Source organism: Anser anser, assembly GCF_964211835.1.
Source record: "Anser anser genome assembly, chromosome: 1".
Classification (NCBI taxonomy): Eukaryota; Metazoa; Chordata; class Aves; order Anseriformes; family Anatidae; genus Anser; species Anser anser.
The window spans coordinates 44459808-44486920 of record NC_139720.1 but is presented as its reverse complement, the minus strand read 5'-3'; the positions used below and the strand labels follow the sequence as shown (position 1 = coordinate 44486920).

The 27113-nt window shown below is 38.4% G+C and overlaps 1 protein-coding gene across 15 annotated transcripts in view; it reads left to right on the top strand.

The window, feature by feature from the left end:
• ATF7IP (activating transcription factor 7 interacting protein) overlaps nucleotides 1-27113 on the top strand; it is a 109123-nt gene that overhangs the window by 59007 nt on the left and 23003 nt on the right. For 8 of the 15 annotated variants that reach the window (XM_083844643.1, XM_083844644.1, XM_083844645.1 and 5 more), the window contains exons 3-10: nucleotides 6365-6451; nucleotides 10186-10334; nucleotides 11544-11681; nucleotides 12097-12162; nucleotides 12815-12888; nucleotides 13419-13507; nucleotides 15111-15746; nucleotides 17359-17426. In XM_083844643.1, the coding sequence (XP_083700769.1) occupies nucleotides 6365-6451; nucleotides 10186-10334; nucleotides 11544-11681; nucleotides 12097-12162; nucleotides 12815-12888; nucleotides 13419-13507; nucleotides 15111-15746; nucleotides 17359-17426 (1307 nt within the window). Of the gene's footprint in view, nucleotides 1-6364; nucleotides 6452-10185; nucleotides 10335-11543; nucleotides 11682-12096; nucleotides 12163-12814; nucleotides 12889-13418; nucleotides 13508-15110; nucleotides 15747-17358; nucleotides 17427-18774; nucleotides 25441-27113 lie in introns of those variants that run through there. The other 7 variants (XM_083844649.1, XM_083844652.1, XM_083844650.1 and 4 more) reach the window with 3 other exon arrangements.

Here is a 27113-nt window from a genome sequence, read left to right as displayed (position 1 = left end):
CTTCATTCTAGACACCTTGACTTGAGGCTTCTTTGCAGCAGTGCTGTTTCGTGCCCTTCAGGGCTATTTTGAAAGAGAGCTTGCTTATTACTGGTCTTTGGTAACAGTCTGAAGTCAAGCAGGACACCCAGGTACAACCTGTTAAGAATAAATGGTGCGGTTAACATTTCAAAGAATACAGCTCGTCTCCTAGAAAGTAGCGTTTAAGAGAACTTCAGAGCATGTGAGTGGCAAATAAACAAGTAAACATGAACTTTTGTTCCTGTAGTATAACACAGCTAGCTCTCAAAATTCTTGAATGAACAAACAAGAAAGTAAGTTATACTTGGATGGCACTAATGAAACCACTTTTTTTGCAATATTTCCAGTTCTGGTGTTTACATCTAAAAGGAATTAATACAGGGCTTTCAGAGATCTGGTGCAGTGATGTTTCAGCGCTTAGGAAATGTACTTCATATTGGAAAGCTTAAGAGGACATGATTTGTTCATCCAATAAAAGATTTAGGAGGTCTATGGTACCTGCAACTGTGAGCTGAATATATGGTACAAGAGTTTTATTTAATGTGACAGACAAAGACACAACTGCTGCATCTTTGATCCATGGGATTTTGCACACCAGAAATGGGGCATCCCTCTGTCTGATGGACTTTGGAGGACTGGTTCAGGGATGTTGGATTCATCACTTGGGATCTTGAAGTCATTTACAGATTTTTTCGAACTAAAAATATGGCAATTAAAAAATAAAGAAGAGAATATTGTTCTTCGTGTTGGAATCACTTGATAGATTTTTTGTGTACTTTGTGATAGGCAGGAGGAGGAGAAGTGACCAAATAAGAGAAGTTTTCATTGGGAAGGACCTCAGTAGGTCTCTAGTTAATTCTCCTGCTCAAAGTAGGGTCGGCTGTGAGATTAGATCAGGCTGTTCAGGACTTGGTCCAGGTAGGTCTTAAAAACTACTACTGGTGAACACTGGATGACCCCTCTGGACAACCTGTTCCAGTGTCTTGTCTACTTGTTGGAAAAGTTTTGCCTTCTGTCACTTGGGATATCTTTGTGCTTGCACGTATTCTCTCATCCTTTGCCATGCACCTTTACAGTGAGTCTGGCTCCATCCTCTGGGTGGCCATCTTTATAGGTTTTGGAAAGCTGGGGTGTCCCCATTAAGCTTTGTCTTCTCCATGCTGAACAAGTGCAACCTCAGCCTCTTTTCTAGTCCCCAGCCACCTTAACAGTCTCTTGTCCCAGGCAGAGAGCGATGGCATAGCAAGTGCCAAATAGAGGACAGTAGCCGCTTCCCATGATGTCCTAGCTATTTTTCTTGTAAATACAGCTCAGGATGCTGTTGGCCTCCTTCGCTGCCAGGTCACGCTGCCAGCTCACATGTGGCTTGCTGCTTGTGCAAGCCCTCAGTGCAGAGCTGTTCTCCAGCCACGTGGCCGTCACCCCTCGTGTCGTTGCAAAGGTTCTCCCTTCCCAGGTGCTGAGCATTGTATTTGTACTTGCTGGATATCACAAAGCATTTGGTGGTCCATTTCTCCAGCCTGTCTAGATCATGGCGATTTCTTTGAAAATACATTAATCTGATATTTTCAAGAACAACAATTATCCTTGTACTCATTGTTCATAGTAATTAAGACAGCGCTATCTGAGAGGACTCTCAAAACATATAAAACATTTTAAAATGTCTGAAAACATAGAGACTGTGTAAAAGGAACTAGAAGAGTCTACTGACAGTGTCTTCGCTTGGACTTTAACCTGAGGGATGTGTCACGTTGAGGTGGATTTTGTGGATACTGAAACTTCCACTGACTTGGAAAGGTACTCAGGTGCATAATCCCTCCTTTAGTGTTGTATATGCAGCTCTACTTCTCTTTAGAAAAAGCATTGCACATTTTCTAAGGATTGGGCAGTATTTATGACAGACCCTGTAAATTAAAGTGACAATGCTTTATAAGGAGCTTGATATTCTTGCTAGCTCAAGATTGAAATCTGACAAATGTATTATTCTGGAAGACTTCTGTGTATGTGTGGAGAGTGATGCTATGCTTGGTTTTGGGTGTAAGGAAAATACGGAATAGAAAACATCAAGATCACTATAAATATTTTAAATCTCTGTAATCAAGCATCAATTAATGTTCACTTAACACCACATTTTCAAAAACAAATACCCGTAAGGTACACTGAATGCATTTAAGGTAACATCAGTGTCCTTGCATTAGCAATATGAGCTAGACGTCCTTAGCAGATCTAGAGCTGCTAGATGTAGAAATCCCAGTTTCTACAGTGGATATAAGAGTCTGACAAAAAAAAAACCACTTCAGACGTGGTGCTTCCTGCAGAAAAGCTGTTGTGTTGACACAGTACTGTACGTGATACCAAATAGATAGTCAGCAGACTTATGCCTAATTATCTCCCTTGTTAACAATCCTTTTAAATCAGGGTTCTCTGCTACTGCCTCTCGAGTCTCATGTTTCCACAAATTCACAGGTGTTAGACTAGGTAACCTACGAACTTCATATGGCTATCAGTTCTTTTCTTTGCATCGTAGGAAGAAAACATTCATATTTAATTTCCCAGTTTCAAGGCTGCATGAGAGAGACTCTTCATAGAATGGTAGAATGGCCCAGGTTGGAAGGGATCTCAAAAGATCAGCAAACTTCTGTGGGAGAAGGGAGCCCAGGTGCCCCTATGTAACGCATCCTGAAAACCTCCAGGGATGGGGATTCCACCACATCCCTGGTGAGGTCGTTCCAGTGATGGATTGTTCTTACTGTAAAAAAAAAATAAAATTTTCTTACACCAAGGCAAAACCTCTCCCTGTGCAACTTGCCCCATTACCCTTTGTCTTCTCCATGTGGCTCTGTCCTAAGTACTTGAATGTCATGATGAGATCCCCTTGAGTTTTCTCCAGAGTGAAAAGACGTAGCGCGTTGTCTTTCCTCACAAGGCAGCTTTTCCAGCCTTTTGGACCCTCTCTGGTCTAACTGCATCTTTTGAGTTATGGGGCTGGAACAGGATACAGCACTCCATATGCAGCCTGACAAGCGCTGAGTAGAACAGGATGATCGCATTCCCGTCCGTGTTAGTAATGCCCGTGCAGAGCCAGCCCAGAATCCAGCTTGCCTATGTTGCTGCAGCAGTGCACTGCTGGCTCATGGTCAGCAAGCTCACCAGGCCCCTTTCAGCAAGGCTGCTCCCCAAGATTTCCATACAGGTCCTAGCCCCTACCTATACTCTTTGGTTATGGCACTTGTGTGCCACTGATTTTATATTGTTGGCCAACTACAAGTAAAATTACTTGCTACATAGCATAGGTATGTTGCTAGCTTTCAGATTGATTGTCAGTTCGAGGAAGATAGAGGTGGTGTGACAGCGAGCCCTTGGAAGAGACTGGAAGAGACTTTTTTATTTCAACCAGCAAAATGGAACGTCATTCCATGGGACATCATTCCGTAGAGCATCTTCTCCAGAATGAACAATCATTTGAGTAACTTGTATTGAGTAGTCTGTTGCCTTTGGTTTTTTTTTAAAAGATCTGATCTCTGGCAGTTGTCAAGAAATGAATATTGTGTTAAGCTCTGCAGTGTACCGAAGGTACATAGATCAGTCATCTTCACAGCACTGTGTGAATGTGAAGTGCATCCCACAGTTGAAAGAATGCTGGTGGTGCTCTGTTGCATCCCCCCTGAGTTGGTGAGCGTCCACGGGGACTTATCCACTACTAAACCTGCTACATCCCCAGCAATACAGTTCTGACCTCTCTGGGGTTCATGAATAAAAGCTAAAAATCTGAAAGGTGGCATAGATGAGTGTTAAATTCAATAAATATGTACTTCAGACACATAATTTAGACAAGTCAGTTATAAAAAAAAGAAAAAAAAAAAGTAATGTCCAGGTAACTTTTCAGATCCTGTTCAAAAACTGTATGTGTTCTGGTAATTCATAAGTAACTTTATATAGAGGAAGTATCCATTGAAAGCGAGAGACTGTCCGTTTGTGAAAGTGTGGAAGTAACGGGTATTCATCATGTCCTAGAGAGCACACGAATTGCTGTTTTGTAAGACAAATACGTAAGAAACTAAAATGTAATTATTTGTAAAGGCATTAGAGATACTCTGATACCAAAAGAGAGGACTTCAAATCTCTTTCTAGTGTGATCCTTTTGAATGAAATCTACTGAAAAAAACTAGTCCGCTGAAGGGACTGAACTTAGACCGTGGAGCAAAAAAATAATAGTGACGCACAAGGTATCCAAATGAATAACAGCAAAATTGATTTTAGACATCAGCATGAAAAGTACTGTTTTGCAAAAAATATATCACATGGGTAGAAGTTTGTAGCATTTAATAATTAGAATATCATTTAAAACAGCATTTCTGTTCTGTAAAAACTTCTGGGTAGGGGTTGATTGAGGATTATCACTCCTTATGAGGGCTAGGTTTTGTGCTTTCTTGTGGCTGTTTTCTGAGCACATGAGCTGCAGCCAGTCTATAAGGAGAGTGTTGTGGTTACAGGATTATGGCATAGTTGGGAGTATTACTGTGCAGTGCAGAATATTTGCAGATACTTCGTTTTTCCCTAAGCTTAAGCTTATTCATTATTTTTATTTCCATTTATATTTATATATATTGGCAGAGCTGACATCCAAATACACATTCAGTGAGTTACTAAGCAGATTTGAATGGTTGCAGCTGTAGAAGCTATTAAAAGGTATTTTCAGCCATTCAGCAACAGGAAAATGTAGGGGGGAAAAAAAAAAACAAAACAAAACCTTTTTGTTCACATCTACAGCAAATAATGTGGCTAACTAGGAAGATTGTGATAAATAAAACGATAACAATATTACCAAATTCTTTGTTTTTTGTGAGGACTGCATTCATTGTTTTCTACCTGTCTAGCATCACAATGACAAAATCACAGCTTGTCAGTGAAAAATAAACTGTTAATGCAGTTTAAAACTTTTGTCCATATTATGATTCCTAACTGAAGGGATTTCGCTGGGGTTGGTGTTTAAACCACTTCTAACTAAACAAATTAACTTAGGCACATAGAGAGAGCGATCGAAATGTGTAAGTGGTGGCCTTCCTCATCCCTGAAATGGCTTTGGTCTCCACACAGAAGTGAAAAACAAAACACTGCAGCTTTGAAGTTTGTAACGTGTTATGTTAAAGACACCCTACGTATGTGTATCTTTCTGTGGAGTATTTGCATCTTTCAGTTGCATATTAAAATCTGCAACTTCTGGAAAAAGTACTCTTGAACTTCAGGAGCATCCTTTAGAACCATGAAGCTTATCTATAGGTCTTTTTTGGTATTTGGCACTATGATCTTTTGTTACGTTCAACAACAGCTTGTTACGTCAAGCTGATTTTGAGGAATTTGTGTGATTTCAGTCTCCATGATTTCTTGCATAGGTTAATTAAGTGAAAAAAAAGAATCTTGTAATTTCAGTTTGTTTTTTTGCTGATTTATTATGTAACTTTATTTTAAATCATTGAGATAGTCTTCGTAATAGAAATAAAATCTAGTGTTAATAAAGCACCAGTATATCTGTGCAGCTGCAACTTCCTCTAAAAAATCATGTTTAGACTCTTCTTTAATTTCTATTTTAGTTTTTTTATTACAGCAATATAGAGATCAAGTGTTATATACCAGTGTTGACTTATTCTGTTATATTCTGAATAAATTTTAGCATAACAGTTTTATTTTTCTATCTAGCAAGTACAGGAAGCAGCAATACTGTCTCTGTGAAATATAGTGAAATTTCATGGAACGTGCAATAAAAGTTGATGGAAATTTGTCACTTCGTGCTGCTTTCAGGAAGTGTTAGTGTGTTTCCTTTTAAGCTGTGTGGATATGAGGCATGGTTGTTTTTGTTTGCGTGTTTAAAGAACTAACTGAATTGTAGGTTTTAAACAACTAGATTTAAACTGTGATGCTTTTTACTAGGAAGAAACTAAATGAAAATTAATACTTGCTAAGAAAAAAGAATTTTGGCCTTTTCTACTATAAAGATTATGGACAAATTTTCCAAATGGAAATAAACATGTTAGTATTTTCTTACTGAATTTTTATACTTGCTTCCTAAACGTAACTTTCAGAGGTAACTTTGAGGCACTGTATTGGTTTTGAAGCTAAACGAATCCAGAAGTGGATCTGTGTTGTATAGTAGTTCAAAATTTTCTTCTGAAGTTATCCTAGTTTTTTATCTCTAAACACTTCCCTGTGCCTACTTCTCTCTCCCCTGGATTTTTGTTGTGTTTTTAAAAAAAAGTATTCTAAGCTCACTAGTCAAGATAGGACTCTATATGCAACTTTCCATGGGTCAACATAAATAATGCGTGTTTTTCTCCTGTGTTTGTAGAAGAGGTGGAGCAGGGAAGAAAGAGTGAGGAAGAGGATAAAGACAGTGAAGACGCCCACAAAGAAGATGACAAACACACAGAGAGAAGTATGTAATGTTAAAACTATTATGCTTCACTGACGGCACGTGTTAGAAACACAGAATCATTGAGGTTGGAAGGGGTCTTTGGAGATTGTCTAGTCTACCCACCCCCTCCTCAAACCATGGTCAAGCAAATAGTTTGCTTAGAACCATGTCCAGCCAGGTGTTGAGTATTTTCACAGATGGAGACGCCACAAGCTTCCAGTGTTCTAGTTCCAGTGTTTGGCTGCCCTTACCGTAAAAAAAAAAAAAATCGTATGTTTGAATGGAATTTCTTGTATTTCAGTTTGTGTCCTTTTTCTTTTGTCCTTTCACTGAGTACCATAAAGAGTCTTACTGTATCATCTTCGCTCCCTACCCATCATGCATTTTACACACATTGATAAGATCCCTTCTGAATGCTTTGTCCAGTTGAACAGGCTATTGTTTCCTCATCTGGTCCATTAAACATCTTGGATCCCCAGCCTCTCTCTAGTATGCCCACATCTTACATGCATTGAGAAGCCCAGAACTGGATAGACCATTCACGATGCTGATTACAGGGGAATAATCCCTTCCCTTGACCTGCTCATCATAATCTTTCTAATGAAGTCTGGGGTGTTGTTGGCTATTTGCCACAAGGGCATATTGCTAGCTCATGTTCAACTTGATGTGCATGTGGACTACCAGGACATTTTTGCAAAGCTGCTTTCTAGCCAGTCAGTTCCCAGCCTAGACTGGTACACAGGCCTACTCCTATTCAAGTGTAGGGCTTTGCATTTACTTTGGTGATCTTCATGAAGTTCCTGTTTACCTATTTCTTCAGCTTGTCAAAATCAGTCTGACAGCGTAACCATATAGTGTAGCAACCACTCCTTCCAGATTTGTATCTTCTGCAAATTTCTGAGTGTGCCCTCTATACCGTCATGTCAGTCGTTAATGAAGATGCTAGTGCTGGTCCCAGTATTTACCCCCAGGTTATGTTACTAGTGGCTGGCCTCAAATGGGACTTTATGCTCCCAATCACAATTTTTGGAGCCCAGCAGCTGAACCGGTTTCTTGCAGTCCATTTTTCTAGGTCATACTCAGTCAGTTTCTCTTAGGATGTTTTGGGTACCAAAAGCATTACTAAAAAACAAGGTAAACAGCATCCCCTCACCCAGCGAGCCAGTCATCTCATCATAGAAGGCTGCCAGGCTGATGAAGCATGATCTCCCCTTGATTCTGAGTATTCCTAGTCTCATCTTGTTTTTCATCTGTTTGGATATTGTTTCTCATAGTATTTGTTCCATCACCTTGTCCTGGTTTCAGCTAGGATAGAGTTAATTTTCCTCCTAGTAGCTGGTATGGTACTGTGTTTTGGATTTAGGGTGAGAATAATGTTGATAACACACTGATGTTTTAATTGTTGCAGAGCAGTGCTTACACTAAGCCAAGGACTTTTCAGCTTCTCGCTCTGTCCTGCCAGCGAGCAGGCTGGGGGTGCAGCAGGAGCTGGGAGGGGACAGACCCAGGACAGCTGACCCAAACTGGCCAAAGGGGTATTCCATACCATCTGACGTCATGCTAAACAATATATAGGGGTGGTAGCCAGGCTGGGGGGGCCGGCTGCTCAGGGATAGGCTGGACATCGGTCAGCAGGTGGTGAGCAATTGCATTGTGCATCACTTGTTTGTGCACATTATTATGAGTAGTACTATTATCATTATTATTTTCCTTTCTTTTCTGTCCTAATAAACTGTCTATCTCAAGCCACAGGCTTAATTTTCCTGATTCTCTCCCATATCCCAGAGAGGGAGGGGGGAGGGTGAGCAAACGGCCGTGTGGGGCTTAGCTGCCGGCCGGGTTAAACCACAACACACCTTCCTAGGCACTGAGGTGGGACTGACCGTCCTGTAATTCTCTGGATCCTTCTTCTTGCCCGTCTTGAAGAATGAAGAAAAAAGATGTCACTCCTGTCCTCAAGGAGCCTCTCCTTATTGACACAGCCTTTCAGAGGTTGAGAGTGGCCTTGCCATTACCTCAGCCAGCTCCCTTAGAACTTGTGGGTGAATTCCTCTGGGTTACATGGGCTTGTTTATGTCTGTTTTTTTTTTTTTCTTTCAGCATTCCTTAACTCTTACGTTCCTCCACTGAAAGGTCTTCCTTTGCTCCAGGCTGTCCCACTGGTCTGAGAGCTTGGATAGCTGAAGGCAAGACTTCTCATTAAAGTCTTAGACAAAGTAGGCATCTGAGACTTTTTCTGCGTCCATTATCACTTGTTTCCCCTGCCTTATTCAGCAATGGGCGGCATGTTTTCCTTAGTTTCCCGTATACTGCTGGTATACTGGTAGAAGCCAGTTCTGTTGCCCTTTATGTCCCTCACCAGATTCAGCTCAAGGTGGCCTTTGCCTTTCTTAACCCCATCCCTGCATGCTTCATTTTTTGCTTAGGCAATTGAGGTGTTCCCCTGGGCACAGCTTCCAGCCATCTGCCGTGACAGTGGCGAAACAATCCTGTTGTTCTGTGCACCTGCAGGTGGAATGGGAGCCACTGCGCTGGTGCTTCCAGCCTTCGTCATTATGGGAGTCTCTATTTCACAACTAGATAAGCTCAGGTTGTGTCCATATGTCCTTTGATGTAGCTGGTGGTTCTAGTTCTTGAAGCTGCAAGATCTTACAGTTTATCTAGTCAATCTCTTTCTAATTATCTCTGATATTCCATTCCCCAACGTACTGCCATAGCTAGTTTGGCTTGGTGACATAACTGTCCCACTAGTTTGCACCTCCTGTAGGCAAGAAATTCATCTTCCTCTACCACTGCTTCTGTAAAGTTAGAAATATAACTTGCATAGCATACATAATAAAAGTAAAAAAAAAAAAAAAAGTAGCTATTTCTTGTGCTTTTTCAGTTTCAATGAATCTTCGTTATCTACTACTAATTCTGTCTTTCTGAATCGTCCTCAGGTTTGAGGTGAAGGGTTTGAGGGTTATGGTGTTCGGATGCTGGGAACGTGCCCACAGTATGCTCTGTAGCTTCCCTTACTGATAATTTACCTAGGCGTGTCATTTTTTATCCATGTCACTAGAGGATACTGTGCCAGGAGCTGGAAGAGGAAATGAGGCCTCTCTTTGGTTCTTCTATATACTTCATCACTGCAATGAAAATAACATCTATAATATTACATTTAAACTTAATATTTTTTAGGCCCCTTCTTTAATCCAATTTTTACTTCTTGCTCAAATAGTTTAAAAAAAAAAAAAAAGGTTTGAGTGTTTTCTCAGTCACAGGTTGGTGGTGCAGGTTAAAAATTCAGGACAGGTAGGAAAGAGCTCTGTGCTGACACAGGCAGAACGAAGCAGAAGTTTTACTTGGCGAAGAGGTTACTGAGAAAAGGGTACCTTTTTTTAGAAGATGGTTGTGTTTTGCTTTTCAGAAGCCGTGTTGCATTATAGGATGGTGCTGGTAGGAGCAGGAAGAAGTGGAGGCAAGTGAGAAGGGAATGGTGGTGGTGTAGAGTGATCTTAGATTTGAGGGAGTGGTTTGGTGAATCACAAAGCAGAACTCAGCAGCAGTGTATGGAGATCAAAGGGACTGTTGTTCTGTTTCAAAGTCATCAAATACATTGTTTTCCTGAAGGCATTGTTACTGCTTTAGAATGAAAAATGCTTACACCAGGAAAAAATGAAACTTCGTAATAACCATGTTATTCTGCAGATACCTGTTTCTTTGCTTTGTGTTTTTAAAGGTTCCTCACCAGCAGTTGTATCTAATTGTTTCAGGTGAAGTGTCCAGGAGAAAGCGTTCTAAATCTGAGGACATGGACAATGTACATTCTAAACGTCGTCGGTATGTGGGAGAAGAAGATTATGAAGCAGAACTTCAAGTAAAAATTACAGCCAGAAGAGATGTTGACCAGAAATTACAAAAGGTAGAGTGGAGGTGCAGAATGAAGATGGCCACACCAGATCTGTCTCTAGTCTTAGCATTTTAGAATTAACTGTCCTTTCCCACACAGTCCTTGCTCCCCCTCACACACACATTTTCTCTTTTTTGTTTAAAAATGTGCATAATTCAAATAACAATGGTGGTTTAGGTTATACAATTCTGCATAACTCTGCTTTTAAGAAGAAAGCAAATATCATTTGGAAACTGCTGCAAAAGTTATATTTGGAATGTGTTAAGCATTTAAACTCTTTAAGCTTCATGTGACTGTAGATGGAGACCAAAATAATCTCAGTGAAGGAGACATTTTAGTGTGATACAGGTTTATGTGGTGTGCTTTTTGTACCCAGCTTTAAGGAAGGTCTCTCTCCAAATAAAAGTGTAATCAGCATAATGTTTTGCAGACTCCTGTAGAGCTATTACTTGTCTGTTTGACTGCACCATTGGCATGTGAAGAAACCTGTGTTCTTGAAGAAAAAAATTGTGCACTTACTCCATTAGTTAACCAGCTAGTACTATTGTAGCTTCACTAATGTAGGATCCAGGCTATACTAATGTGTATTGTAGCTTTGCTGATGTAGGATCCAGAAAACTTAACCACTTTTATTGCTTGTTTATTTCTTTTTCCTAAGGAAGATTTTTACGCTGCAGTAGTCATGATTTAGGAGTGGGGGAGAAATAATAAAAGTAATAAGTAAACTTTGTAGAAATTAGTCTCTTCTTCCCTGTTTAGCTTCTGCAGCAAAAGCTATACAGGCCATTTCTGCTTAGGGGAAAGTGCATATCAAAAAGTAAAGTTTTGCTGAACATCTTTAATTTCCATTCTTTGAATGCCATTGTCCCTTTCAAGACTAGAAAAGAGGAAAAACTAACCTATGTAAACACAACACTATGATAGTATCTTCTATTAGTGTTCTATTTAGCAGTAATAAAGCCATATATATTTGAATTAAATTAATTAAATTAATTTCTTGATTTAATGGCAGAGAAGGGGCATATTTATTTGCCAAGACAGATGTAGAAACCTTGCTTAGCTGTGCTTACTGGTGACTATAATAACTTTGATTGATAGGTACAGCCATTGTCATTGTTATTTTTGTGGCAAGATTCTTTTTGAGTCGAGAATATTTTTATAGACATCCTCCTGAATTTTGGGATTATATTAACATATATATTTTTATTAATAATTTGGCAGGTTATCCAGAGACTGTTAGAAGAAAAACTTGCTGCTTTACAGTGTGCTGTATTTGACAAGACTCTGGCAGACTTGAAAATGAGAATAGAGAAAATAGAATGTAACAAGAGGCATAAAACTGTGCTTACTGAACTACAGGTGAGTGCTCGTGTATTGAATTGAATACTAGAGTCAAATTTAAAAAGTAAGATCTTCAGCATTTAGTATTAAGTTCCTGTAGTTGTTTTTTTGGAAGCCATTTTGACTCCACAGAGAGAAGTGGGGAGGCGAGAAAAAACAAACAAAAACAAGTAGATAGGTTATGTTTGTGCAGTTGTGAATAGCAATGAAAATTCTGATTTAAGGTGTGATTGTGATACACGAGTGTCTTTCTGCTGCTCTGAAGTCATGTAGTAGCACTGTGTTTCGTGGAAAGAAAAATTTCCCCGTATACAACAATAGTTTTGTATTGATTTCTAAGTTGTATATCTTTTGGTTTGTATAATTTCTTTAAGGGTTCTTGGGGAGGATATTTATGGATTTGTTTGTTTGTTTTCCTCTTCTTCCCATTTAGGCTAAGGTTGCTAGATTGACAAAGCGGTTTGGTGCAGCCAAGGAGGACTTGAAGAAAAGACAGGAAGTAAGAACTGCATTTGTTGTATTTGTTTTTCTGAGCTAGCGTAAGCTTTGTATAGAAGAATAAAGAAATCTTATACGCAGAAAGATGTGACCTGGTTCAGTGGTGTTCACAAATAGGTTCATCTTACTTGGCTAAAAGGCAGTGATATGAAAGAAAAGAGTCTTTAACACCTATTAGGTAATTCTCACTTGCACAGAATGTCCTTTATACACCGTTAGTGTGAAAGTTCCTTAAATTATGTGTAAGTAAATGTAATTTACTGCAATATGAAGAGTACAGAGTGAATCCCAGGTATTGGGGCAGAGGGAGGAGAGGAGATGAATGGATACAAACAGAAGTATTTCTCTGTGTCCAGAAAAAATATTCTGGATTACTTACTTTGAAGAAGTGGAAGCTTAAAAATCCATGAAAATCCAGAAAGAAATTTTGGTTCTCATGCTATAAAAACCTGAAGACGAAAGACTTTAAAGAGGGAGGATGTAGGCTTTGGGCGATTTGTAAATTCTGTCAAGTTCATGTACAATTTTGGCTCCAGAAAATATGTACCTCACACAGAAAGGAATGAATATGAAGTACAATTAAAACATGAGTTTGCAAGCTTATTTAGTTGTGTGTTTTTTTTTGGTTTTGTTTTGTGTTTTGTTTTTGGTAGAACTCACCAAACCCACCTCTGTCTCCAGTGAAAGCAGCAAGTGACACTGTGAGCACAACCAATATGACATACCGGTAAGCAAAGCACATCGCTGTGACCATGGTAAAATTTAGAATAGGACACTTGTAATGCCTCCTGTAAAGGATGATCATTCCTGTTTTGTTTTTTAATTAAAGTGTTCTCCCTTTTCCTTCATTTTGCTGTTCAACTGGAAAATTCCATTTTCTTTCACAGAATTCACAAACGGACAGTATTGAATCCGTTCCTAGGTAAAATGGGGGTTGTTTTAGCAGTTAGAAATAATAGATTGAAATGGAAGTCTAACTTCAAGGAAAGAAAAATTCTGTTGTCAGAAAGCAGACTCAGTGCAAGCATTTGAAACTTACAAATAAAAAATTCTGTGGGGTTTTGTTTTTATGAGGATTTTTGTTTTTTAGTAGGGGACTATCCAAAGTCAATTGCATAGGGGGCGGAAAATAAATAGGTTTAGAAAATATTAATGAAAAGAGCAGTTGTAAAATACTTTTCCCCCACCATTGTACTGTGTATCATTATATCTGATGGTGGTGTATTGAGAAAAGCTAACTGAAACTTCTTTCTATAGAAATGCCGGCACAGTGAGGCAGATGCTGGAGTCAAAGAGGAGTGTAGGAGTGAGCACAACAGCAACGTTTCAAGCCTCTCTAAGTACAGGTGAGAAACTGCCTACAGACTTTATAAATACGCTTCTTAAAAGTTTTATTGCTTCCCGTTAATTAACTGAACAGAGTAAAACTGTTTCCTATGACTTTTTTTTCCTGGCATCAAAAATCACTACTCTCAGCTCCATACATAACACATTGCCAGTATAGAATAGAATAGAATAGAACAGAACAGTTGGAAGGGACTAAGTCTTCTAGTCCAACTGCCTGACCTTTCCAGGGCTAACCAAAATTTAAAGCACATTATTGAGGGCATTTTCCAAGTGGCTCTTGAACACTGACAGGCATGGGGCATCAATCACCTTTCTAGGAAGCCTGTTTTAACGTTTGACCACCCTCACAGTAAAGAAATTTTTCCATCTATCTAGTCTAAACCTCTCCTGGTACACATTTATGGCATTCCTTTGCATCCTCTCATCCATCACCAGAGAGAAGAGACCAACACCTCCCTCTCCACTTCTCCTCCTCAGGAAATTGTAGAGAACAATGAGGTCACCTCTTAGCTTTCTCTTCTCCAGACGAGACCACTCAGGTGTCTTCAGACTCTCCTCATAAGGCATGCCTTCCAGTCCTTCTAACATCTTTGTTACCCTCCTCTGGAGGGCATTTTAGTGCTTACAGCTGTATAGGTGCGATTACCAGGCAAGGCAAAAAATGCATTTACTTGGCCAACCAGAACGTATGGGTAAATAAGATGCTTCAGCAGAGTGCGTGCCTGGCTAAGACAGGAAAACTTGCAGTCTCTCCGCTGCTGAGAAGTAAAACACATGGCTCCCAGGGCATTTTTTCACTTGCTAGTAGTAGGGTGCTGATTATCATCCCCTCTGACTATTGGCTACAAAAGTTGAGTGGGGAACTAAGGGAAGTCACAAGCCTCAGTTCTTAAGGGATTCGCATTGACAAATGGAATTCCTGTATTAGAATTTTGTAGGGAATGTAGAATCAAAAGCACTATTAATTACCATCATGTAGACACTGTATCTTCAGTTTTGAAAACTGCTTAATATTGAATGCTGATTTTTTTTTCCTACAGAACCACCTCATAGTGGGAGTATAATGCCTATATGTAGTGTGTAATTCTCCCAATCTTTAGATTTAATCCTGAGATTCTGTTGCATAAAAGCAAATGTCCTTTTTGGCACATTAATCCATGATTTCAGTAGAACATTTTGGATATGATGTCCTACCTGTACAAAGCAAGTTAGTCAGCTGATTTAGGTTTTTCTTTTCTTGTGTTTTCTGAAGGACCAGTTGTTCTACCATTTCTGTAATGAGTGTTTAAAGTGCCATACTTCACATGTTTTCATCATTTAAATCTCAGAGCTTTTCTCAGACCTTATGTCATAGTTGTTTGCATTTTTTGTCATTTGTATATAGTTCTTTCAAACTAAAATACAGTATTGACTAACTAGGCCATTGAATATCACAGCATACATCAGTACAACAGAAAAAGAGTATATATAGCCTTTCTTTGCAAAAAGTTAATCATATTCCAAACGTTTGCATCTGTTGTGTTGGAGTGAAACTTCCCACTTGGTTCAAATACTTAATTTTTTTTTCTTTTTTTTTTTTTTGGTGTGTGTGTGTATGTGTAGTACCAGCTTCCACTTTCGTTGCTCCTCAAATACCTGGCAGTGGACAGCCTAAGCCTCAGACTCCAGTGACCTCCAGCCCCTTGACAACAACAGTTCTTTCCACAGCTAACACAGCTGCAGTTGTTGGCACAAGCCAAGTACCCAGTGGCAGCACTCAGCAAATGTCTGTCTCATTGCAGTCTTTGCCTGTAATCTTGCATGTACCTGTCGCAGTGTCATCCCAGCCTCAGCTTCTTCAAGGCCACACAGGAACTTTGGTCACTAACCAGCAGTCAGGCAGCGTTGAATTTATATCTGTACAAAGCTCATCTACAGTTGGTGGCCTTACCAAAACTACGGTGTCTTTGGCATCAACTAACACAACTAAACCAAATAACAGCCCATCTGTGCCCAGTCCCAGTGTTCAGAGGACCTCTCCAGCGAGTGCTGGATCTATAGGGACAACTTTGGCAGTACAGGCTGTTCCAACTGCACATCCTGGCGTACAGACCACAAGAACTTCTTTGCCCACAGTGGGTACTTCAGGACTTTATAATTCTACCAGCAGTCGAACTCCCTTACAGATGAAGATTCCCCTCTCTGCATTTAGTAGTACAGCTCCTATTGAACCACCTACCGTTACAGCGCCCAGAGTTGGTAAGTTATGCTTGACTATTGGCACTGGGAAAGGAAAATGGTTGTCAAAGGGAAACATAAACATCTAGTTCTTTGGAAATTTTGTTAGTGTATTTTACTGAGATGTGTCTTCTGAGTGGTCTTTCTGTTGAAATTGTCAAGATCAAAATCATCTGTCACAAATGTTTCAGCCATTGTTGAAAATCATCTCTTGTTAGAAGGAGTAAACAGTGTGGCTCTGTAAGCTTTGTTTTATTTAGAACTTGATTTACATTATTTCTGGCATGAAATCAGAAACTCCCATTCTGTTATTAACAGCTTGATATTTATGTTTTTTAATACAGTCTCACAAAATAATCTGGTTGCCTTTCCTAAGGGCAGAAAAGAAAGTATATTAATTGACTAAATTTTTACAACACTTAAAAGTAAACACAATGGGGAAAAGACACAACTGAATATTAATCTAATTCCAAAGAAGTACATTTATTGTCTTTAAAACAAAGTCTCTGAGCACAATGAAAGTCCAAATATGGTATTTAGATTAGCTATTTTAAAATGCTTTCCCTCCATCTTTTGCCATGCCATGGTGATTCTCTGCACCTCTGATTTTACATACCTTGATGTCTTTTTCTAAGTGGTCCTCAAGATTTTCTAAGTGGTCCTGAGTGAGTTGGAATCATAGCCGAGAGTTTCTAATTGGCACAGTATGATGTTAGGATTAATTCAAGCAGAGCTTGACATCAGAAATAATTTAATTTTCCCGTCTCTAAAATACCTGTGTCAAAATCTGTCTTCCATCAACATGACAGCTATACACTTTGTATTTAGTTTTCATCTGTAAAGCTAGTATAATGATATATAATACAACCTAAAAAGGGTTGCATGGCACAGATCAGGGACAGTGACCAACAGAAGGCTCTATGTGCCCAGAAATTTGTCACGTTTTCTGCAGTTTGCATAGCCCTGGTGGGTCCCCCAGTGGTTTTCTCACCAGAACTGAAACACTGCTTTTGGCCAACACTGTTACTGATCAGCTCTGGTTAAAATGAAAGGGAGCGAGAAGGGAGAATTTGGATTTAAATGTTTACTTCAAATATTCAAGCAGCTTCTGCTTAAGTTGCTAGTATAGATGTGTGTTTAGTTGAGCTAGGAAGAATACTCTCTCCCTGCACAGCTTGCCTCAGTTACATATTTTGCAGTTTAATCGTCCATTGTTTAGTCAGTTTTCACATAAAAATGTTGAATAATTTTTTTTTTTTCAGTTTAATATCGTGTCTGTTTACATACAGAGGCAAGAGAGGCTGGAACTATGTTTTGTCCTCAGATAACCAAGCGAATTGTTCACAAAATATTTGGAATATACTGTCAGACTTTCAGGAAATGGAATGAATATTACTTCTATGCTGAAAAGTGCCATTTTGCTTTTTTGTAACTTCCATTCCCTCTGAAAAAAATAGTAGTAATTAAGCTTGAATACTTGCAGTTGACACTCAGGGCTGAAAAATATTAAATGTACCAAGTAGTGAATGTTTAGTATCAAACAACTTCAAATGTTGCCTCCCAGTTTGTATAGTGGATAGCAGGATTCAGTACTGATTAGATACTGCAAATGAACAATTTCTTGACCCCTCAGAAAACCAGACAAGCAGGCCACCAACAGATACTTCGGCAAACAAGCGAACTGCTGAGGGAACAACGCAGGTAGGTTGTTGATTATGTTTCTATATAAACTTATAAAGTTACAATCCACAGGAGATAAGCTCTTTACCTTTATTGCTCATAACTAAAACTATTTTAGTTTTCTTTTTGTGCCATCCTTTCTAGTTTCTGTCCATTTGTATTTTTCTTCTTCTTCTGATCCAGAGTATTACTGGGAGCATGAGCTTCTGGTAATCCTTTCAGAAGTTTTCCAATGTGTTTGTGTAAGTAGATGACTTAGTAATTCCAGAGAACAGTAAAACCGTGTCTGATACAACAGAGCTAACATGAAAGAAAGCCCTGCTCAGTTTTTGTCTAAAGGCCTTGAACTTAAAGATACAAGTATTTTGTAAATTATTGCAGCTCTTTCATTTTCACATTAATCCAGAAGTTATTAAGAAATGGAGTTATATTTCATTTCCATGTCATTTAAAAAAAAAAAAAGAAAAAGAAAAAAACAACTTCAGGAATAACTACTTCATGATAAAGGGGAACTTCTGGATTCTTCATCTAAAATTTGTTGACCTTGCTTTGAAATTTTAAGGTTGAATTTAAGCTATTTAAAATTACTTGTAATTAAGTTTTTTTTTTGCATACAGATATTTCACAAAGCACCTCATACTTATGCTGTTGTTGATTGGAGGACATTTTACTGTGGGGAATAAAATGAATTTCTTCTAGCCAAAATTTCCACATTTAATGGTGTTTCAAGGTGCAGATAAATCTGAATTGTATTTCAAAGCAAGAAGAAAATATTCTGTTTTTCACTTGTTGCAGAAATAGTCTGGCAGAGATGACCAGTATTATAGATCATAAGTCATGCCATACTGAACCTTTTAATTAAAGCATTTAATAAGGAATGGTTGTCATTTTTAAAAGATACCTGTGGATTATAGCTATAAAAAATTGTCAGTGTTTGATATGTAGGAAATTAAGTATCAGAATGGTTGACAGATTCATGGTTTTAAGGTTTAATTTTCAGTATAAGATGCATATTTTGAAATTTTTCTTCTTTGGTAGAGCCCGAAACCCGGAAAAGATTTTGGAAAAAAAGATTGTGTGTGATAGTGGTATTTAGCAATGGAAGGTGAGCAAGGAGGAGGGAACTGATAGACACAGGATGCTTTCCGGTTTTCAGCTTTTTGTTATAGTATATGTTTGTAGGTTTGCTTTCAGTCAAACCAGTTAAAGCATGTGTAATGCCATGGTTAATAAAGAAGGACCAGATGCATTTTAATTGGCTAGTGAGGTATGAAACTGACATGCCATGTCATTTGAAAAATCCAGTTAATGCCACCTGCTTTTTGTTATGTAAGATCCAAAATATTATGTATTGCTCCGCACTTCACAGCTCTCAGAACAAAAAGTAGTTCGCTGTGTGCCGTATACCTGTGGCATATTTGATGGTACAACTTTGATCAATTGTTTCGAAAAGCAGTTGAAACAGGAAGAGACTTCATCAGAAAATAAAGAAGCGGTAGAAGCAGCACAGACGAATTTTAACTTCCCCGAGGATGTCCTCTTTGGCTTGGAGGAAGAGGAAGAAGATGCTAAGAGCATCAAAAACACCCACAAGCAGACTGGCTGGGCAGCTAACCTATTAAAACAGTGGCTGGCCAAAAATGGCAAGGATCCTAGCTTTGAATTGGTCCCAGTAAGTGAACTCAATGATATTCTAAGAGAGTTCTATTACACAATAAGGAATCACGATGGAAATACCTACAGTGTGGCAAGCTACAAGTCAATGCGTGCTGGCTTAAACCGGCATCTCAAAATGCCACCGTATAATCGTCAGATTTGCTTAATGAAGGACAAAGAGTTTGCTAGTGCAAACATGGTATTTGTGAGTGTGCTGAAGATGCTGCGCATGCAGGGAAAGGATGAGACTCACCACCATCCTCCTATAGCTGCTGAGGACTTGCGTAAGATTAAACAGTCTGGTGTGTTGGGATTGCACAGTCCCCTGGCACTCGTCAACAAGGTGTGGTTTGATTTGCAGTTGCACTTTGCCAAGCGAGGGAGGGAAATTTTAAGAGATCTGGCTCCAGATGCTTTTGTTGTTGAGAAGGACAAGAACGGGCGTCGATATGCCATGTTTAGGTATCCTGGCAAAGGAAAAAATGGAGAAGATCCTCATAAAATGGGTAAAATGTATGATATGCCAGGGGACCCAAACTGTCCTGTTTTTTCCTTGGAGCTTTATTTGTCTAAGTTGCCTCCGGAGCCCCCTGCCTTTTACCTGCATCCTTTAAAGCTAACATCAGAGCAAATGCAAGAACAGCCGGTATGGTACAAAAGAGAACCAATGGGTGTGAACTACTTAGGTACGATGATGCCCAGGATAAGTGTGGCAGCCAGGCTCTCCCAGCGATATACCAATCATTCGCTCCGAACTACCACCATCCAGCTACTGTGTGAAGCAGGACTGGGGCCTAGAGAAATAATGGCAGTGACGGGCCATCGCTCGGAGTCTGCTATTAGACACTACTGGGGAGCTGCAGAAGTTCGCTACAGGGCTTGGTCAGATATAATGGAGAATAACGCCCCCAGTTACCTATATAGCAAGATCCCAAATGAAGTCATAAAAGAATCACTGTCTGGTGCCTCCACCTCTTCTATAAAGCATGTGGTTGTAGAACAAGGCAAAATTTTATTTCCTAAGAAATCTGGGGTGCTACCTGGCAATAGTTCTGTGACTTTAGTCCCTGAGGGACATACAGCTCTCAAGTCTAAAAGCCCCATCCTGTTGAACCACAGTTCTTCCAAGTTGTTTCTCCCCACGAACATAGACAGTGTGAACCTAACTGGCAGTCCCCTTCAAGGCTGTTGTAATGAACCTGTCTTCACAAAGCGTGTGATAAAACAAGAACCGATGACTTGATGCTTCTGTAATGGAACTGATTTCGAATGAGTTACTAAAATGGAAAAATTATCAAATTTGTTTTTTCACTTGGTACACTAAGGAAATTTCTTGTGGTCTAGTTTAGCAAGAAGTATCCTGTTCGCACTCCTGAAGGGAGCTATGGAACAGAAACTTAAAACAGAGCAGGGCTTGGAGTTTGTATGACTTTCTGTGGCAGCTGGGACTTTTAAGTGGCTCAGCAGGGCTATTTAAAAAAAAATGAAAGGGGGATATTGATTTCCACTTAGCTGAAGAGCTATGCTTTCTACACTAAGTGCATGGCTTTTATATTTTGTGAAGAGTGTATTTATTACACCACTCTGTGCCTGCTGGCACTACTGTAGCATCTTACAAATCAAATAGTTGATTACTGGAAATCACAGAGAAATGTACAAGCTGAATGAAACAGACAGAGATACGCTACGAATAGATACATATGCATGAAAACACCTGAATTGCTTGACCACTGTCACTCTCTTTGTTCAAATTGTTACCAGACTTGCCAGAGGATTGTGCTGTTTTTGTTGTTGTTGTTTTAAACACTTGAAATTTATTTCATCTGTGAGCTACAGATTTCTGTTGCAGGGCCTTCGTTTTCCTCTTTCAGATTTCTGGCTAAGATTTCAGTCGTTCTGGTCTCCAAAAGCACTATTTGATACAAATTTATACTAAAATTGATATCTCTTCAGTTGTGCATGAAATGAGAAAAATGTTCTCAAAAGAGTTGAGAACAAGTTTATTGCTTAACTGGCCAGTAATTAGAATTGAAGTGTTGTCTCTGTGTGCTTATGAGAGGTGTTTTTTGTATTTCCCTCTCACCTTCCCCTTTCTTCCATTACATTTCACACTGACTTTGCGGTATAGTCTTTGTGAGTATAGTATGACAGTCCATCAGAACTCTTTCTCAAGAAGTATGTCCTGTTCTTCCCCACCAAACGCTATCAAAGCACTCTATTTAGTTTTAACTTTAGATTAGTTCATTAGTCACTCTGACAAATTGATCCTATCATTACATTTTTGCATAGGAGGTTTTGACAGGTCAGAAATCCTCACAGGGAAGTGGATGAATTATGTCTGAGAAATGAAATTGTACTTTAAAAAGGTTCTTTAATGAAAAAATTTACAAACCAGGAGGGCTAGTCTTAGTTCATTTTTAATGAGCCATACTTGAGAACCTGAGTTGGCTCATGGTTTGTCTCTCCTTTTCTATGCCATGAGTTTTCATTAGAGACTCTGACAAATTGAGAAATATTACTATAAATAAAAATGAAAATGTGGCCATCAAATCATGCTCTAGGTTGGGAGAAGAAACAGTATAGCATTTAAAACTGCTTTCCGTTATATTAACTGAATAAAATAAGAATGGCTTCATCCTTTTGAAATGCATGCATACATACTTTTGTGTATGTGTGCGCACATAGTTTATCACATTAAGGACTTAACTGGAAGTGTTTATGTTGCTCAGTAGTAGAACAAGCTAGAGAAATATTCCAGCTGAAATAATAAATTTGCGAGGAAAAAATCTTAATTCTTTGCAGAATTTCCTTGCTGAAAAAGACTTCCAAATACGGAATGTGATTTAGCATTTTGTCATAATCTGAACAAACATCAAGCCGATGCCTGACCTTAGCAATCTTTATCTTGGCTGATGATGATGATCTTTGTGGCCTTGGGTAGATCAGTTATACTTACTGCATCAGTTTTCTGCAGCGTAAGAGCAGCGTGGAGTGTTCAACTTTCTGCTTGATCTCATTAAAGATTAAGAGGTTTTGAGATTGCTATATACGTCTTATGTATTTATTTTATGTTTACAGTCAGTTTTATTTGCTGCTGTTATAAATGAACAAGCAAGTTGATCAGGTATAATTCTAATACAAAAATTACTTCTGCCACACAGTCCTACATTTGCTTAGTTGCAGCAGTAGCATGTGACATCATTGACTGTAGGAAGGAAATCACACACCCAGAATTATTTTATCAAGCATGTAATAAATCAAACAGAAATGGCAAAGCAATCCTTTCTAGTGACTAGAAGTAAAAATTGAAAAAAACGAAGGGCAAACAGTTCTCACAGCAAAGGAGAATTATGCGGTAACTTATTCTAAGATATTTTAGCATAACATAGGTTTTCAAATTTTAGGGCTTCGTAGAATTCATAATTCAACTAGACTGGCAGATTTCATTTCTTGCTTGAAAAGATTTGCTCCAAACTTTCACCGAGATGGAAACCTATTATTTTCTCTGGCATAGAAATTCCCTATTGTCTAGATAGTTCCTTGTTCTGGCATACCAGAGTTGAACATTTATCCTGCAGAAACAAGAAAAGTATGTTGCCAGGAGATCGTTCTTTTTTTGTTCCCTCTTGCTGCATACTATTATGGTCATACTGACCACATGCCCTGCTCTGGTCCTAACTGCATCTGTGTAATTGACTGTAATAGCATATTGCTAATAGTTTCATTCCTTAACACAAATCTAGTAGGTAATTCGAATTGAAAAAAAAAGGACTCTTGTGGCAAATCTGGGCATGTCTCTGATTCTTCTGAACTACTGTTTAGCTTCTAATTTGAATTCCATTCTGTTGAATGCTAATTAAATATTTTTAGCTTCTCATTTGCTAAATTGTAATTTTACTGACACCAACTATATACAAAGTCTTCTTACTACCTTCAGTTTGAACCTGATACTTCAAAGCTACTGACTGCAGTACTGCTATGTTTTTATTGTCGTGTGAAAGTAAAATTTTTTGAAACTGAGAAAAAGCATTCCTAGTTTGGGCTGGAAGTAGGATTGCTTTGAAAGGGTTGGAGTCATTAAATATTGGTGGAAAGCTTAATAGAATGAATTCTAGTTAGTAGAATGTATTTCTAGCCTTCTGCAACTGAAAAATCTTCCCTTTGCCTCCTCCCACTCCAAGTATTAAATGGATCTTCCCTACATGTATTTCTTCTCTAGAAAAGCTGAAATAGGCAAACAGAGCAGGTGTTTGGCTGCTTCTGTAAAGTCAGCTTTGCCCACGTGTGCAGTAATATGGGGGAAGTGGTCTTTCCCTTCTTCCCCCCTCTCCTTTTGCCCTGTTTTTCTTTTCTGAGAAAATTTTAAATCAGTCCCATTTTCTACAGTACAGGGGTGTTGTGTTCATGAAATCTATCACAATTGCCATGAATTGGACTCCTCAGTGGCAGTATCAGCAGAGAATCTCAAACAGCATGATAACTTAAGTTTGTTACTTTTTGTTTCCCTTTCCATTATATTTCCATTACACAGTAGAGCATGTTAGTGAACCAACAGGTTCAGTACAGTTTGTTTGTTGTGATTTTTAAGGCACCATTGGTTCAAATCTTAGTATTGAATTGTTAGTCATCATTTAAAATTCACTTTAAAAATGAATATAGCAAATACACATTGTAGTAAATTTATCATCTGTCACTCTTGAATTTTTCTAATTAGATTTCTTGTAAAATTCATTTTTCATTTCAGTTGCAAAAAAAATGCACTTAGGCTTAACCAAGTCAACTTAATTTGCTTTGTTTTGTTTTCCAACAAAGGCTGCCACATCAGTGATTAAATTCCATTTTCCATGTTGGAGCTGATTCTGAAAACGGGGAAATGACAGTGACCTTTAATAATAAATATTATTAGTTTATCATCTCATTTTCACAATGAAGCTTCAGTGCGTGTGTGTGTGAACTTGTGTTTTCTGTGTTGTTTTTTCTTGTAAATTTGGAAATCTCTGCTGTTGGTTGCTTCAAGGAGTGCCCTATTTTTATTTTTATGAAGTTAATGTAGTATCTGACAGTATAAGTTTTTTTTTCTCTTATTGCTATGTAAGCAATTCATCCCCACTGTAAGATACTGTGATCTACAGTGTGGGAGATGAAGAAGGTAAATGTTCTTCACTGTATGCACTTTTCCTGTGCCCACTGAAGAGCTCAGTTGTGCAGAACGTCAAATATCTGAAGGCATTGGAACGATGCTTTGAAGCGGAAAGCTTTCTTAGCTTTGTGGTTTTAGTCTGGTACATCTCTGGTTATCCTCCAGAATCATGCAGCTTTTCAGTAGTTGAACACTGTAGGGGTTAGTATAGTCAAAGCTATCAGTAAGCAGCTTGGTGGATGCATGGTTTTGCTCTACTTCTCCTTTTTCAGCCCTCCACTGCTTCTTGCTCCAAAAGGGGTGGTCCCAGGGATGTAGGAGGGGGCATCTTACTGTGTTTATGGTAGTCTCTGAACTTCAATTTTTTCCTGTTTGCACAGAAATTTAAAGCACACTATTCAGTCACAGTCATTTTGCTAATGGCCATTCCAATGCCTCAGGTCCCAGAACTGCATTTCTGAACACATGACAAGCACTTTTAATGTATTACAGTACATACTATTGTTACAGAAAGGCATTTTTAATTATATAACAAGTCTTTATAATGGTTTTAAAGTATTTTATTATGAATCCCAGTTATAGATACAGGAATTATATATATAAGATATAATATATAAATATATACATGGCATACTGAGGGAATCTATGAAAGTGATTTATTACATTGTGACATAAAATAACAGTGAGCAAACTTGAATGGGGTTGGATATGTTAAAAATGGCTGACATAAAATCAGTCTGTTCAAGAATGAGTATGTTATGTTTGTTGTACCACCAAGTCAGGCAAATAGTCTTTTCTTGTTCCTCACTCTGTGTGCACCTTATCCTCTTACAGAGCAAAACAGTCTAAATTTCATCTGTGCATTTCACCTTTACAGCTAACCTTAGGTTTAAAAAAAACAAACAAACACCAATGTCCAATCCATTTCCCATTGTTTCTGACATGCTTTGATTTGTTTGGTTGTCTACAGTCTAATTTAAGCCATTTTGCTGACTATTGGAAGTTTATCTGGTAAAATGTTAATAAAATACATTTATAACTTTTTTCCCTTCATTTGCAATGTGTAACGAACTTTGTGAGTGTCTATTGGGGAAACAATGTGAACAAAGTGGACATATCACCTTAAAACGTATAAGCAGCTATTAATTCTATATTGTTGAAGCATTATTGATGAAAATGTTTCCTGGCATTTCATGGCTTTGTCACTGAAAATAAACATGCATAATTATATATGTGAAATGGGAATCTTGATTTTTGTCTCTGATCCTGGGGCTATGTTTGTGCTGTTTAAAATGCACCTAGCTCTCATCTGTAAGGTGAAACCTTTACCTGAGACTAATTTGAACTCTGCATTGTTAAGGTGTTCGCAGTTTAAAGGTCATTCAAGAATGGGTTCACTGGATTTTTTTTTTTCCCTTACAACAGCTACCCAATTCAGCTACATGATGTCCCGTTGAGAATTTTTTGGATGATTTTTAAACTCATTTTTTTACAGTGGGTTGTCTTTCCCTGAGGCTGTATCTGTGTTACTTAAACCAGCCCCCAGTTACTGAGAGCAGCTTTCAATAAGTACATGTACTTGTGTTTTGTAGGTTCCAATTTGTCAGTTTGGGCCAAAAAACTCTAGAGTTTTTTTAATAAACAGTCTAACTGATGATGTCATTACACCAGACACAAGTAATAGCTATAAATGGCTTCATTAATCTGAAACATGCTGTAAGTAAAATACATTTACTGATTAGTAGTATATTTCAGTGGGATTTGGGGAAAGAAGGTAGATGTTTCACCTTACTAGAGTAAGAGCCAGTAAAGAGATGTGTGTGTGTGCATGTATGCATGTATGTGTTTATTATATACCCTTTTAACTGTTTGATTAAAGAAAAACAAAATCATAGAAGTACAGAAATCCTTTTAAGCATTGTGTCAAATGTTCCTTTGTAGTTTTAGTTGGAATTACAATTGCTAGTGCCTAAAAACTGAATCAACTTTTCATGTATGTTCCTTGATTTATGTTTCTTACTGATGGGGGTCGCAGAGCTAATGTCTATTCTTTGCAACAAAGAAGTGAGAGGGTATATAATACATAGGGGTTACTAAGACTGGCTACTCATTTTTTGAATGCTTGCATTGTTGTTCTGTAGAAAGCATTGCACAATACTGAATAAGGGTAAGGGGAATGGTCTGGTAAATGGAATACATAAAATGCTGAGATAGGTGAGTATTACACACTATCGAAACAAGTATTGCAGCCCTGTGAAATTTTGTTTGTGCAAAATGCAAACTAGGTAAACTGCTAGTTTTATTGCATTATCATTTATATTTTCATTGTGGTAAGAGATGACAAATGCATTTGGTGCCTGATCAAATAAATTTCCATGACAGCTTTGTAAGGCTGGAATAATTATTTCAATTTTGTGGGAGTTAACTGCGTTGGAATTGATAACTGTTAGGGAGTGATAAGTTTGAAGCAGTCTGTGATGGAAGTATACTTTAAAATGTACTAAAAAAAATGTTTTCCGCAGCTTCTTCGCCTGTGCTTGAAATCTGTAGTTTTGTATATGGATGACAAAAAACAAAATATGGGCTTTGTACTTATCCATACGAACACAGTATCACCCCCACGCACACGCCAATGCCAGAACATACTTTTAACATCGCTCCCCGTAATTTCAGATTGATTTTGCTATTATATAACGCCTTGGTGCGTCATGTATGACTGTGGTGGTGTGATGCTTCATGGAATGTCTGTTTTTACAAACCCTAATTTTCTTCTGTCTTGGTAATGTAGAAGCTATTAATAATAAAATTGTCTGCACTGCGTCAGTCTGCCACAAATAATCTTCAGAAATTTGATCATTACTACCCTGGAATTAATTTTGATTTTGCACTGGTTTTTGGTGGGTTTTTTTGGT